Raw genomic sequence first — 15,096 nt, forward strand, 5'->3', positions numbered from 1 at the left:
AGTTCCTTATTTTATTTTGCAGTGACATTATGAACAACAAGGTGTTTTACCAGCACCCCAATCTGATGAGAATACTGGGGATGCATGAAACTGTAATGGAGGTCATGGTGAATGTGCTTGGAGGAGACAAGTCTCAGGTTTGGAAACATCTACCGTTATATTGATTACTGTTATTTATCATGAGGTGTCAGTCAATCAGAGAAGGATGCAGAGATGTCAGGACAGCCTCTCCCTAGTACTAATGTTGCACATTTACTCATAACGTTTGTCCATTTTCAGCTTACTATGCAACGCTTTGTGTGTGAATTATAGTCTCAATGTTTATGATGTGGTTCTGACAGTTTTTGGCAGTGAAACAGGAAAAGCAGAACATGCCTGAGTGACTGGCAGAGTGTGAATGTATCCGGACTTTTAAATATCAACAAGGAATAATAGATTGTGGGAGTATTTAAAGCTATTTACCAGGTGTGCCCAGAGTAAAGCATTGTCTCTACATCAGCCTGATCTTAAAAGATGCTTGCAAGAAGGAAGCCTAATCTATTTCAATTCACAGTTAATGCTGTTGTGTAGAAACATGTCAAGATTAAAACATATCGGCTACAAAAATAAAACAATTATCATATCATTTTTTTTGTATATGCCATCTTGCAGGAAATTGCCTTTCCTAAAATGGTGGCCAGTTGTTGTCGCTTCCTGTGCTACTTCTGCCGGATCAGCCGTCAGAACCAGAAAGCCATGTTTGACCACCTCAGCTATTTGTTGGAGAACAGTAGCGTGGGGCTGGGTAAGTACGGTTCTGTTCAGGAGCGCCGCCAGGCATCGCATAAACGCAGCTGCCTCATGGTTTTACTGAATGTAGAAGTTATTAACTGGTCAGGAGTAAATAAAAAATATTCCAGCTGTTCTCATACTTTTTAGATCAAGAACAACTGCATTTTAGGGCCGTTTTACAGTCTGGTTTGAAACATCTGCAAAGCAGATTCTATTAATTCTTTATCCTAATATGTTCCTTGGAGTTTGATCCTCAGGCTCTTTTTTCTCTGTAACTTTTGCAAAACCTAAGTCAGTTCTGGCGAGGAGAAGATCTGCCAAGAATAATATGTGCTTTTATCAAACCCATTCTGACAAGAGCAAAGCACCTTGTCAGTGAAATGACAATGTTTTAAGCTTTGTTTTTTTTTTTCTCTGCCTCTGTGATAAGTGTGTTTTTCATGTCTTGTCTTCTTTCTTGTACACTTTTTTTTTTTTTTTTTTTTTTTGCTGTGCAGCGCTTTAGGTTTATGCTATTTCTAAAATGTACCTATAAGTAAATTGAATCATGAATTTAAAAAGTACCATTTATGGAATTGGGAAGTTGATGGTAATTACCCTGCCTCTGTTTATTAGGATTTCTAGCTTGCAGATGGAACATGCTGGGTTTGAAGTATTTTCCAAATAAGTATTTTGACTTTAGAGAAAAGCAAAATTAGAAGGCACAGGTTTTTAATCTTTCTTGAAATATTATCTCATGTACCTTTCTTGTACTCTTTTGAGTAGTTTCTTTTGATCAAGGATCAGTGGGATGGACTAAATCATCTTTTAGGCTGCTTGTTCTGAAAAGCTCCACTTTACGTTTGTGATTACTTTGTAAATTATTAATACCACTATTTGTTCTTAATATGTTTAAATAAAAAATCCAAGAACCACTATTGGTACTTCTACCAACCATGGTCCCATGAGATATTGAATGACTAAATTGTATAAAGAGGAAATAGCAACCCCTGCTGTTTGTTGCGGTTATTTTGTAGTGTGCATCAAAGGGAATTTGCATTAAGATGTAACAGTCACTAATATCTGACTTTGTCTCCTTGGGGTTTTAGCTTCACCAGCAATGAGAGGATCTACTCCTCTAGATGTAGCTGCATCATCTGTAATGGATAACAACGGCCTGGCTCTGGCACTGGAGGAACCTGATCTGGACAAGGTACAGGAGGACTTCTAACTTCTTGTTGCTCAGTGCAATGTCAGTGTGAACGGCTTAGCACCAACACACATTAAAGACCTGTTGCTGTTGTATCAATGTCCCGGACTACTCAGATATTCTGGTTCTGGTCTACCCTGCACACCCAGAACCAGAACCAAACATGGAGAAGTAGCTTTCAGCTTCTATGCTCCACAAATCTGAAACGAAGTCCCATAAAACTGCAAAACAGCTGAAAAAGAGTTCCTTTAAATCAAGATTAAAAACCCATCTGTTTGGAGTTGCTTTCGACCAAAATAGTTGATGTGTATTGATTCACCTGATACAATTGAATGTTTGTTACTGGTCTCACAACCAGTGATTGTTTCGATTTGTTCATGATGATCTTGTGTTTTCATGATGTAAATAACTTTGAACCGCCTTGCTGCTGAAATGTGCTACACAAATAAACTTGACTTGTTTGATTCCAAGACAGAAATGAAGATAGCGGACACAAAGAAGCATGTCCAACAAACAAGTTATTTCATTTGTCTGTTTTTGTACTTGTATTTTGAACACCACATCATTTCTTTATAGGTGGTCACTTATCTGGCTGGATGTGGTCTACAGAGCTGTCCGATGCTTCTGGCTAAAGGCTATCCAGACATTGGCTGGAACCCCATCGAAGGAGAGCGTTATCTCTCCTTCTTGCGCTTTGCGGTCTTTGTCAACGGTATGGCTGCTTCTACTCTCCAGTTTCGTTTTTATTCCATGCGTCATTGTTTTTTCGGATATTTTTTCCCAGTGTAGACACTAGGTTTCAAATAACTTCATTTTCCTGCCTATGGTAGAGCAACTAATTGTGATGAATGTATATATAAAGAACACGTTTGCTATATAATCTTCAACATACAAACTTATAAGGTTTCGTTTTTCTGTGTTCAAGGAGAGAGCGTGGAGGAGAACTCAAGTGTTGTGGTCAAGTTGCTCATCCGTCGTCCAGAGTGTTTTGGGCCTGCCCTAAGAGGAGAGGGTGGAAATGGCCTGCTGGCTGCGATGAAGGAGGCCATTAAGATCTCTGAGACTCCGGCTTTGGACCTACCGGGCTCTGTGCACCGAGTCAGCTCTGATCTGTAAGCAAAAGACATTAAATAAATAAATATGATAAAGTGAAGATCAGCTGCTCAGTGATTGTATAGTGCCCTTTGAAAAATGTTTTTCATTGTCTTAAATGTATTATTTCACTGACAGGTCTGCTGATGGTGATGACGAAGAGGAGGTGGTCCACATGGGCAATGCCATCATGTCGTTCTACTCTGCCCTCATAGACCTGCTGGGACGCTGTGCCCCCGAGATGCACGTATGTGTTTTTTCGTTTCTTTGTGGCATTTCTGTTGCTTCTGCTCAATGTTTGATTTGAGATGAACTGTTTTTGTGATGCTCTGACCTGCTGATGCTGATTTGAGACATGTTTCACTACTCTGTAAGAACTATAATTACCCGCATTCAGATAATTTCTTTCCAGCCTTCCTACTGTGAGCGAGGAGCATTATTTATGTTGGAACCAGAGGTGATGCCACATCGTGCATGTGAGCAAGGAGGGAAAGGGTTTTACAAATACTTTACAACATAGACACAATTTATGCAAGAACCATTTTCAGCAGTCATGCAAAAGACATATTTATAATCTACTGCTGGTTAGTACTGACCTTTGACATTTCCAAAAGGGATCCCGGATTGTTGAATCCAGCATGTTCCATTATAGAGAGGTTGAAAATGTAAAAGGATCAAACAGATCAACTTTGCTGTAACATGGTCAGCCTTCCTGGTATTTGCTGAATCCGGCTGTTTGCCAATTTGATTAAATTTCATTAAACCTGCAAGGCAGATACAAATTGATTTCATGTGTTGGACGACTGGAAATGACTAAACTGACAAAAGTGGGAAATGAGAAAGTCTCGCTCTGATTTATTTCCGCTTAAAGGGCTTGACTTACCTCTCTATGTCTGGGCACGTGAGCAGCTTTTACCTCACAGAAAATCGAGTGTTCTTTATACTGTTTTTAGCTCATATCCAGTCAGAGATGCCCAGTTATCACTGTGGCATCTTTGGCACGACAATGAATCGGTTTATATACACTGCCCACAAAGAAGAATCTCACTAGATTAGAATGTTAAGATACTTTTTATGTTTCCCTTTTGCATCTGAAAGGTAGCAGCTTCCATTAAAACAAGCTTTATTCTTGTTTTTTCTCTTATTGCCTTGGTCTGACCTGTTGTTTTGGTTTGCTTTTCATGTTTGGTGCAACCCTGTGACTGAGGCTATTGTTGTCCCTGTCAGCGCGTTCAGCAAACATGGTCACAAAAAATCTGTGCGGCACACAAATATCTGCAGAAACCAAAGCAGACCACAGTGTGCATGTACAGATGAAAACATTTTGATCAGGCATGGCTTGCAGTAAAGCAAGCAGATATCGATTATATTTTATCTGTAAAATTTGTCCTCTTCAAACATTTCTAATGTCTTTTTGCCATTCCTCTGACTTTATTTCAAACACTTCACAGATAACAGAATAGCTCAGTGGAAGTGTTCTACCTACAGTAAACTCTTCCATCGTCCCGCTCACTATTCTTGATGTGCTATGGCTCTAATTCACCTGGATTTGCTTTCCTCAGCTCATCAACAAGGGAAAAGGCGAAGCTCTGCGCATTCGAGCCATACTACGTTCTCTCGTGCCCACCGAGGACCTTGTAGGAATTATCAGCATTCCCCTCAAAACACCCATTCTCAATAAAGGTACCTGTCAGGATGTTTGCACTTTGATATTTACTAACCAAAAGCATCAAGTTATGGATTTTATTTCTCTGCTCATGTCTTTTAACCAGCACAATGCATTATGGCACACGTCCATGAATCACAGTAAGCTGATTGCTATGGCTAGCCGTCTAGCTCTATCGATTGAGCTGCATAAGCGTGGCACGATCGGCTCTTAAATTTGCGGCTTTGAGCAACGGCACACCAGTTTTGTCAGCAGCCGAACAGGGAAAAACAGCAGGTTGAGGGTCCAGCACCAGAAAACATTATGAAGGAAGAAACATGGTTGTCCTATTGAGAAAATACTCGCCATTATGTACTGTATATGTTTTCCTGACTATTTACCAGCTCATATGTGTGCACCAGGCTTTAAACGTTTTTTTTTTTTTTTCTGTCTTATTTGATTCTTCTCAGACGGATCAATGACTGAGCCTGACATGTCGGCAAGCTTCTGTCCAGACCACAAAGCCCCCATGGTGCTGTTTTTAGACAGGGTCTACGGTATTGAAGACCAAAGCTTTCTGCTTCATCTGCTCGAAGTTGGCTTCCTCCCCGACCTGAGGGCAGCCACCACTCTGGATACGGTGATTAGGGTTGACCGTGGTGTGGGAGACAAATGATATAATAACATAAACCTCAGGTCCCGTAATCTTTGGGGGGGGATATATCATACCTACAAAGGCTGCCGTATTTACAGACTTAAAAATAGGCATGGGCTATGTATTGAGGATTGTTCTGGGAGTTTATGTCTGAATTTCAGTCTTCTTTAAGCATATCTGGTGTGTGTTGTGCAACAACCATGTGTCCTTTCACCAGGAGGTCCTCTGCACTACTGAGACCGCCCTGGCTATGAATCGCTACATCGGCTCCGCGATGCTTCCCCTCCTAACCCGCTGCGCGCCTCTCTTTGCCGGCACCGAGCACCACGCCACCCTCATCGACTCCACCCTGCACACTATCTACCGGCTCTCCAAGGGCCGCTCACTGACCAAGGCACAGAGGGACGCCATAGAAGAGTGCCTGCTGTCTATTTGCAAGTAAGGAACGCAGGATCGAAAGTTTCCTCTGCCAGTAATAAAACTCTTTGCAACTGCAAATGCAAACTGTATTTTCGTATTGGCTGTCAACGGGGAAATTGTGTCATAACTTTGAGCTCGGTGGACTTTAATGTTCTTTTATGACAGATTGATGAACTTGTACAGAGTTTGAAAATGCCCGGGGCAAAAGCATTATGTCTTTCTCACCCGTCTGTGCAGACACCTCCGTCCCTCCATGCTGCAGCAGCTCCTGCACCGTCTCGTCTTTGATGTGCCCTTGCTGACTGAATACTGCAAGATGCCTCTAAGGGTTAGCAACAATATATCTTTGTGTATATTTTGTTTGTTTAATATTTAACCCCTTTTATCTTGAATACAGCCCTTTCAATCTTTCTATTTTGCTTTTTTCCGTCCTCCATAAATATTCTCACGTCTTTTATTTCTGCATGGATTCCTTGTGGTCACAATTTGTCCCTTTTGGTGTATTGGGTTGTTAGCTTTGTGGGAAATACTAAAATCCTACTTACCCCAGCTCAACTTAGAGTGTACCTTTAATGCAATAAAACTGCAGGTTACTGATCCACCCTTTCCCCCACTTTAACGGCGAGACACGGTAGAAGTGGTAACACATTTATAGTGTTTAAGGTCTGCCGTTGACAGTTTAGAGAGAACCAAATGAAGTGTTGGGCTTCGTGATTACATGCCTGTTGGCTCCACGGCCTCCGTTCATCTGTCAGCGCATTGGAGAGAAATGTGATAGTTAACGACTCAATCGTATGTCTCTGCAGACGCTTCTCTAACGACTGGCCTTTAAATTTGAAGAAACTCTTTATCTGACTCTCGTGTCCATGAAATCGGTCTATTTATTACAATAAGTGTTCTTCTCTGTATTCACTTCATCCAGCTTCTAACCAACCACTACGAGCAGAACTGGAAGTACTACTGCCTTCCCTCGGGATGGGGCAGCTTCGGCACAGCATCTGAAGATGAACTGCTGCTCACCAAAAGGATCTTCTGGGGGGTGTTTGATTCTCTGTCCCAGAGGGTAAGGTGCTCCTTTGTGCCACTTTGTCCTGACCTAGTTGTGCTTATGGAAAGAATACAAGGAGTTCATGTGTGAAAAATCACATCCATCAAGTTCTTGATGAAAAAAAAAGCATGTGACTACAATGTTGGGAAATCACTAACTTCATTTGTTTTTCTCTCAAAAATATAGACTTCCTATTTGACAAAGTTTTGTTGTTTTTGCACTGCTTTGCCTCCCTGGTGTTTATTTGTTGTTACTGGCCAATAATGATTTGAACAAAGTAGATCTGAAAACTGATTCAAGAAAAAAAAAAACACAGAATTCATCAGCCTTTTATTATATTGTATGTATGCAAGGAACTGTTTCCGGCTTGTTAGCAATGCAGATAGCCGGACTCAGCACATCTCACTAAATTCCCCGTCACGGAAACAGGCTGCGCAAAGAGTGGGGCTAAAAACGCATCAATATCTGGACAGCCCGTCATTGATCCAAGGCCTTAAGTGTGCCGGTTCTTCAGGCTTTAGAATAATTCTTCATTAATGTCTCTTCTTCTGGCTCGGCCAGCCTAAATTAAATGTAAAACACATTACTTGATTTGTTCAGGATGGTTCCTTCTCTGTGATATGTTGTATAAGAATTGAATAGATAAATTGTAACTTTTTTCCCTTTTCCATTGCAGAAGTATGACCCAGAGTTATTTAAGATGGCCATGCCTTGTCTCAGTGCAATAGCTGGAGCTTTGCCACCAGACTATGTGGATGCCTCCATTAGCACGGCCGTTGAAAAGCCTGTTTCTGTGGATGCTCAGGGCAACTTTGACCCCAAACCCATCAATACTGCTAAGTAAGCCATAATAGAGTCTGAAATCAATGAGAAAAAGTGGCTCATTCTGACCAAACATCTTGAGTAATGACATGCTAATGACTTTACTAACTTGTATCAGCTCACGCTTTCAGAGTAATCGTCGTCCTCTTTTTTCCAGCATTGTGTTACCGGAAAAGCTGGAACATTTCGCCAACAAATATGGCGAGCACTGCCACGAGAAATGGTCTGCAGAGAAGGTAATGCATAAAATAAAAGCTTGGAATCTGGTTAGGTTTGGAAAAATGTTGGTTATTTAATCAGAGAGAAATGCAATCAAATCAATCAAATCGTGATGAGTGTTACGGGAAAATTTTTAAGGCTCTAAAAATGTTCATCCTCAAGGAAGAATATAATCCTTTTTTTCTGACTGCTCAGACTGCAATGTCACATTAGTTAAAATCCCTAAACAAAACTTATAATAGCAAGACCTGTATGCACCATAACTCTTTAATTTGTGGCGTGTACCTAACCTTAATATATATATATATATATATATATATATATATATATATATATATATATATATATATATATATATATATATATATATATATATATATATATATATATTAGCCTATTTCAGTGAACAAAGGACCATGAGAGGATCAAAGAATATTACCCTTCCTTTAGCCTTGATATTTTCTTGTGCCTCAGGTGCTCCTGGGGTGGAAATATGGGGACTGTGTGGATGAAAAAGCGAAAACTCACCCTCAGTTAAGGACTTACAAGGCCCTGACAGAAAAGGTAAAAAGACCAACAACAACAACAACAACTGTGCAGCACAGCAGAGTAATAACGGTAAATGCCTCTTTGTTCATTCTTAATCTTTGTCGCTGTGCTGTAGGAGAAGGAGATTTACAGACTGCCGATTAGGGACTCGCTGAAAAGCATGCTGGCCATGGGCTGGACCGTTGACAGGACAAAGGATGGGGAATGCATGTCACTGCAAAGGGAAAATGAGAAAATGAGGAAAATATCCCAAGCTTCTCAGGTACAGTTAAAGCATTTTTTGTGTGTGAATCAAATGAAAAAGAGAAACACTGAAGTGCCAAATCATTACACTATGATCAATAACAATTGTAGAAGATTTCAAAAGCATTTGTGGTTAATTGAGCTTTCACCGGTAAACTAGAGCCAGAAAACACAGGAACCAATTCTGCGGCCTATTTCTCTGTTACCATACCAACACAAAACTTTGTCGTTGGTATGGCAACACAAAATTGTAAACACACGTCTACTAGTAGGAATAAAGCCAATTAAACGACCTTTAAAGAGTTTCCATTGCCCTCAAATTTTAATAGTATTTTTTTTTGTAATCAACACAAAGTCCAATACATTTAATAGGATTTTAAGTGATAGAAGAGCATATAGCTGTCCATAATTGTAAAGTGGAGGAAAATGACGAATGGAAAGTGTAGCATTCACACGTATTCAGCATCATTTTCTCTGATACCCCTAAATAAATTGCAGTGCAACTAATTGTGTTAAGAAGGCACCCTGTTGGTAAATGGTGTCCATTGTGAGTCATTTATTGTCAGTATAGCTGCTCTGAAGGCCTCAGAGGACTATTAGAGAACATTAGTGAGCAGAACAAGAAAAGAGCACGAAACACAGCAGACAGATCATAGAGAAAGTTGTGGAGAAATTTAAAGCAGAGTAAGCGTTGACATCCCTCTAAGCTCTGTTCAGCTCATCATCTACTGAGATGGGAGTAGCAACCAAGAGACCTTGGAGGATGTGCAAAGATGAGCAGCTCAGGTGGGAGAGTCTGGCTTTTCTGGAAGAGCAGCACCAAAAAAAAAAAGAACTGAACTTTTTGGCCAACATGTGAACACTGTGGGGAAAAAAAATTAACACTGTTCATAACTGTGAATACATTATTACCATGGTGACATGTGTTGATGGCAGGATCATACTGTGGTGATGTTTCTTCAGCAAGGTAGTGGGAGCTGGTAAGAGTTGACGGAATGGAGTACTGTATTTTTTGGACTCTACTTAAAATCCTTAATTTTTCTCAAAAATTGATGGTGCGCCTTATATGTGGACAAAGACACACAGACAAGTTAATTCACGTTAATTCACTATTCACTAAAGATTCAAAAGGTATTCAAAATGTATGAATACCTTTTGAATCTTTTACAGCAATTGCTTTTTGAAGTGTTTTACAGCAAGGTGCTGTAAAACACTACAAAATCAACTTAGAAAACAAGTAAATAACGCTGTTATAACAGTTGTAATGATGAGTAAAAACCTGTTTTATTAGCCTTCAATGGGACAGTTTCCACAATTTGTTCAGTAGTAATTGTTATCGTCTTAACTTTTAAAAACATGACTGTAAGTTTTTAGTTCTTAGCTATTTTCATTGCTTTGTCACTTGTTGGCATTCATGCTGATAACTTATTTTGTTGTTAATCTCTTTCCATATAAACTTTTTAATCAGTGAGTAGTCTGTTATGAAATGCTATTGAGGCTGGAATCTGTGTCTTATCAAAGTCTTATTTTGTTGGCAAAAGCTCACTCTATCTCACTTTGAACCTTCATGTATTTCCAGGCTAATGGCTTTAATCCCAGCCCGATAGACACGAGCAATGTGATTTTGTCCAGAGAACTGCAGGTGAGAAACTCCACATTAGCTTTTTAGTATTTTTTTTCTTTTCTTTTCAAATCAAAGGAGCCTGCAGATGCATGTAAGATCAAAGCAGTCAGGCCTGAATGTGAATGAGTTTTGTGGGTGGGAAGAGTTCCTCACCTAGTTTATCTCTTTTTGTCTTTGCTCCAAGGGGATGGTGGAAGTAATTGCTGAGAATTACCATAACATCTGGGCTAAGAAGAAGAAAAGTGACCTTGGAAGCAGAGGTGAATAGCTAATGAAGTTCATTAGGATTGCAAAGTGCACACAGACACCAGCCAAACAGACAGGAAAAGATTGCTTATGTATGAGTGTTTGGTGGATTTAAAGGCCCTGCATGTTTGTTAGTGTTGTCTTTTTCACCTATTTCTGTACATATGCTTGGGTGCCACAATGTTCTTGACAAAATAGGTTAAGGCACTTTGCTTACCCTCACACGTTGAGTGGCGAGAGAGTGAAATACCGTCTGAACACATGGCCGTTTGTCATTTCAGGAGGAGGAACACATCCTCTGCTGGTGCCGTATGACACACTGACAGCCAAGGAGAAGGCCCGTGATCGAGAGAAGGCCCTGGACCTTTTTCGCTTCCTGCAAATCAATGGCTACAGCATCACAAGGTCAGTTTGGCGTGATTATGTTACCGGGCTTAGCAGCACTTTATAACTCTCACGGGTTGATGGACTGCTTTATTAAATGCTATCAAAAGTGAATAAATTGGTCTAAGAATGGTAATTAACAGGCAGGGTCTCATGTTTCAGAGGGTTGAAGGACCTAGAACAGGATTCCTCTTCCATGGAAAAAAGGTTTTCCTATAAATTCCTCAAGAAGCTGCTGAAGTACGTCGATTCAGCCCAGGACTTCATCGCCCACTTAGGTAGGATACTGTAACGCAGCATTAAAAGTGATTTGCTGTATTTTTTATGCTTAAAAATAAAACATAGTTTCTCAATCCAGAGGCAATGGCTGCCAGCGGAAAAACAGACCGGTCACCTCATGAACAAGAAATCAAGTTTTTTGCCAAAGTAAGGAAATCTAACAAATACTAAAATCTAAATATATATTGATTATATCTTGTATTTATTGCTATGGAGCTGGTCTCATGCTTATTGTTGGTCTTCAGGTTCTTCTCCCACTCATCGATCAATACTTCAAGAACCACTCTCTGTATTTCCTCTCCTCTCCCAACAAGAATCTAAGCAGCAGTGGTTACGCCTCTAACAAAGAGAAGGAGATGGTTGCCAGGTAGCAACTATCACATTTACTGACATGATATTAGTGTGCCTCATTACATGTTTTCTGCCTTAAATCTCAATCGCTTTATTTCTGTGAGTCACTGTACATTTTCTGATTTTCTCCCTGTTCCTGTTCTTCCTGCTCCAGCCTTTTTTGCAAACTGGCAGCTCTTGTCAGACATAGGATTTCTCTTTTTGGTAAGCTGATACTTATTAGTCAGTGATATGCTTGCATATGTGTTATTATTTTTCCCTTACAGCCTTTATAAATCATACCCTACAATCTTTTGTTTAACAACTAATAAGAACGTCTACCTGTAAATGTTCTTTTGGACCTAAAAGGTAAGGCTGTATGATGGGAACGGATCTGCTAAAATCATTGGTAAATATTGCGATGACATCAGTTGCCATGAATCTAAAGTTTTCCTCCCTTCTTATTTTCTCACCTGCTTCCAACTTTCTCTGTGATCTTTAGTATTCTGAGCGCTATAATCTTTGCCAGGTTTAAACATTTACTGCTGCGAGACTCCATCCTAGAGGTGAAAGTCATTTAATTTGTTTATTTTTGCATGGACGAGTGTTGAGTGTCAAGACCCTACAGAATTTATTGCACAAGTTAATCTGAGATGTCTTCCCCTAGTTGGGGTAACGATTGCATAAAAGCAAGGTTCAAAATGCAATTAAAAACAGAGCAACAACATAAAACTAATTAAGAACACAAAAAGCATAACAAAAACAAAATAAAAGTTATGTTGGCATGCAAAGTATGTTCTCAGTGAACAATTAGATTTACAGTTATGTTCAATAAATTAGAATATATGCTCTGATGAGGCTCGCAGCTCAGATTAAAATGCCTTGAGTAAATAACAACTCTTAAGCAGGTATTTAACATTCTTTTTATTAGGCCTATATTCATTTTTTAATTGGTTTGATGTAATTATTAACTTTCATCCTTTATTTCAGTTAATAACTGCTTTATTAACTGAAATAAAGGATGAAAGCTTCACTCTGTGTAATTGATCTAATTAATAAGTTTCACATAGTAAATTAGGCTACTAAAATAAATGGACTTTTAACAAATGTTCTCGTTTATTGAATATGATTTTATTAGCCAACTGTTATTGCATTCCTAGCAGCCCTTTCTGATATTTTTAGATTAAGCACACAGATATCATGCCTGTCATAAATTCACAATGTGTCCTGCTGCCCCTATGCAGGTCACCACTTGCACCATATACGAAAAAATTAATAAAAACTTACCTCAGGTTTTCTTACCAGGTGAGATTTCTGTAGTGAGAAGCAAAACGTTAGAGACAAAATAAACTATTTGGATTAAATTAATCCCATCAAGAACCTTATTACACGCAAAGTGGTGCATAATTGTGAATTAGCAGGGGATGGATAACTTGTTTTCAAATTTCTTTCGTAAATGAAAATAAATAAAAAGCATGCAGTGCATTCAGCTGTAATAAAGCACGCCGCAACCAATTGACCTCGGAAGTTCCCTGAATATGAAATAGTCTGTGTTAATGTTATTTATGTGAGGTTTTGTTAGAGAAAATAGGTAAATAAACAGCCTCATGAAGACCAATTAACACTTTCTGACAGGTCAGGGATAACGTTTTGAAAAGGTTTATTTAAAGCAGGGTGAGGCAACAAAACAAAATCTCAGCCTTTTGTCACAGAGGACTGTTCAATCCATCAAGTATTGTAAAACTGCAAACCTACTGAGATATGGCTATCCCCTGCACTGGCAGTTTGGGCAAAGAGGGGATTAATCAGAGAAGCAGTTGAGAGGCCCATGGTATGGACTGCAGACTGCCGGAGCTGCAATCATCTATGGCTCGGGTGGAGGACCTGTTATAAGGACAAGTAACAGAAAAAAAAATGTTAAAAGAAAGCCTTGAGTACTTCTTGAGTTTGCCATAAGCCATGTAAGGGTCATAGTAAGCATGTGAAAACAGGTCAGAAAACAAAATACATTTTTGACCTACAAATAAAACACTGCACATTAACCTGAACACATCCTTCCCAGGGTGAAATCATTTGGTGGCATTGTGATGCCGATGGGACGCTCATCTCCAGCAGGGACAGGAGAAGAGTCGATAGGAAGATGGTTGGAGCTAAATACAGGATCATCCTGGTGGAAAACCTCTTAAAGGCTGAGAATAGGAGTGGCAGTTTACCATCCAGACAGACAACAACTCTAGACTACACCCAGTGATCTAGTAGACGCGTACCCCAAAACTTGCAGGTGTAATTGCAGTAAAAGGCAGTTCTACAAAGGATAGACTTGGTGGGAGTTATTACAAAAGCCCACCACGCTTTTCAGTGGTGAAATGGTTTGAAAATTATGTATTGTTTTCTTTCAGTTTCACAGTTGGCAAGCTTGGTGTCCATCTATGTGTGACGGTGTGCTCTTGGGGGTTAACATCTGTTTGTTCTAGATCTGTGCTGCACCGTAAAGAGCAGACCGGGCTTATTGGGACCCCTCGCCCAGTGTCTCCAGCCAATCAAAGCCACAACCCTCCTTTGTTTAGGGGGGAGCTCTTCCCTCCTCTATTGTTGGATTTGTGTATCCAGTGAATACATAATCCAGACATAATGAAGTCATCCACATCTGTGAACAGTTATTTCTGTTTCACTGATTTCCATGTGATATGGAAAATCAGTGAAATAAATTACTTTGTTTGGTACTTTTTTTCAATCAGTAGTTTTGCAAACGTTTTATGTATTTTACCTTATGCTGATAAATGATTCTTAGTCATCCAGGTCATGGTCATTCCAAAAAAAAAAAGGTAAAAAACAAAGCAACTGGACTTGTTTTCCGTAGTTGAAGACGTTTCGCTTCATTTCCAGGAAGCTTTCTCAATTCAAAAAGTCTGGAGTAATGTGGAGTACCAAGCTTTATACTACTGCCTAACAAAGGCCTTGTAATGGCTTAGACAACATGCAAGTTCAACTGAAACAGATCCACCCCTTAGTAATGGGCAGTCTAAGGGTTTTATATATATATATATATATATATATATATATATATATATATATATATATATATATATATATATATATGATTAAAGCAACTAACAATGTTTCATGAAAACCAGATTTACATTAAAACGTGGCGATGTTTCACTTGATGCATGTTTTTTTAATAAACTGAGCACAAAAATTGAGTCCAAATGACTTGAACCTCTTGCACAACTTAACCCTCTAAAGCCTGATTCAGGTAATTGTGAGTAAACTTCATATTTTGAAAAATAATATATTTTTTGGTTGCTTTAAAAAAAACAGAAAAAAAGTCAGGCTTTCAAATTTTCTTTGTATTGTCATTGATACGCAAGACAAGAAAAAAAATGTCCTTATGTTTTCTTTCATTTACATATATATAGGGTGTGTAAAATATGTTCATTTGTACTTTGTAAATTGTATGTTCAGAAAAATACTGACTGTTGAAGAGGTGGAGGTCTCATTAATATTTGTATCAAAAATGATACATTTGGAGTTATAGGGTTAATTCGTTTTTTAATTTAAAAAATGATTTTACGAGCCA

At 39.1% G+C, this 15,096-nt stretch overlaps 1 protein-coding gene across 19 annotated transcripts in view; it reads left to right on the top strand.

The window, feature by feature from the left end:
* The window catches only part of LOC105938374 (ryanodine receptor 3), a 144,114-nt gene that overhangs the window by 92,519 nt on the left and 36,499 nt on the right, over window positions 1-15,096 (top strand). For all 19 annotated transcript variants that reach the window (XM_036150729.1, XM_036150737.1, XM_036150734.1 and 16 more), the window contains 22 exons: window positions 23-137; window positions 652-784; window positions 1,860-1,963; window positions 2,537-2,672; window positions 2,886-3,072; window positions 3,191-3,299; window positions 4,615-4,735; window positions 5,168-5,337; window positions 5,570-5,790; window positions 6,010-6,100; window positions 6,695-6,835; window positions 7,497-7,660; window positions 7,800-7,878; window positions 8,336-8,425; window positions 8,526-8,672; window positions 10,233-10,295; window positions 10,462-10,537; window positions 10,805-10,928; window positions 11,070-11,185; window positions 11,266-11,333; window positions 11,432-11,553; window positions 11,692-11,741. In XM_036150729.1, the coding sequence (XP_036006622.1) occupies window positions 23-137; window positions 652-784; window positions 1,860-1,963; window positions 2,537-2,672; window positions 2,886-3,072; window positions 3,191-3,299; window positions 4,615-4,735; window positions 5,168-5,337; window positions 5,570-5,790; window positions 6,010-6,100; window positions 6,695-6,835; window positions 7,497-7,660; window positions 7,800-7,878; window positions 8,336-8,425; window positions 8,526-8,672; window positions 10,233-10,295; window positions 10,462-10,537; window positions 10,805-10,928; window positions 11,070-11,185; window positions 11,266-11,333; window positions 11,432-11,553; window positions 11,692-11,741 (2,627 nt within the window). The remainder of the gene's footprint in view (window positions 1-22; window positions 138-651; window positions 785-1,859; window positions 1,964-2,536; window positions 2,673-2,885; window positions 3,073-3,190; window positions 3,300-4,614; window positions 4,736-5,167; window positions 5,338-5,569; window positions 5,791-6,009; window positions 6,101-6,694; window positions 6,836-7,496; window positions 7,661-7,799; window positions 7,879-8,335; window positions 8,426-8,525; window positions 8,673-10,232; window positions 10,296-10,461; window positions 10,538-10,804; window positions 10,929-11,069; window positions 11,186-11,265; window positions 11,334-11,431; window positions 11,554-11,691; window positions 11,742-15,096) is intronic.

The sequence above is a fragment of the Fundulus heteroclitus genome, chromosome 19 (assembly GCF_011125445.2).
Source record: "Fundulus heteroclitus isolate FHET01 chromosome 19, MU-UCD_Fhet_4.1, whole genome shotgun sequence".
NCBI classification, from domain to species: domain Eukaryota; kingdom Metazoa; phylum Chordata; class Actinopteri; order Cyprinodontiformes; family Fundulidae; genus Fundulus; species Fundulus heteroclitus.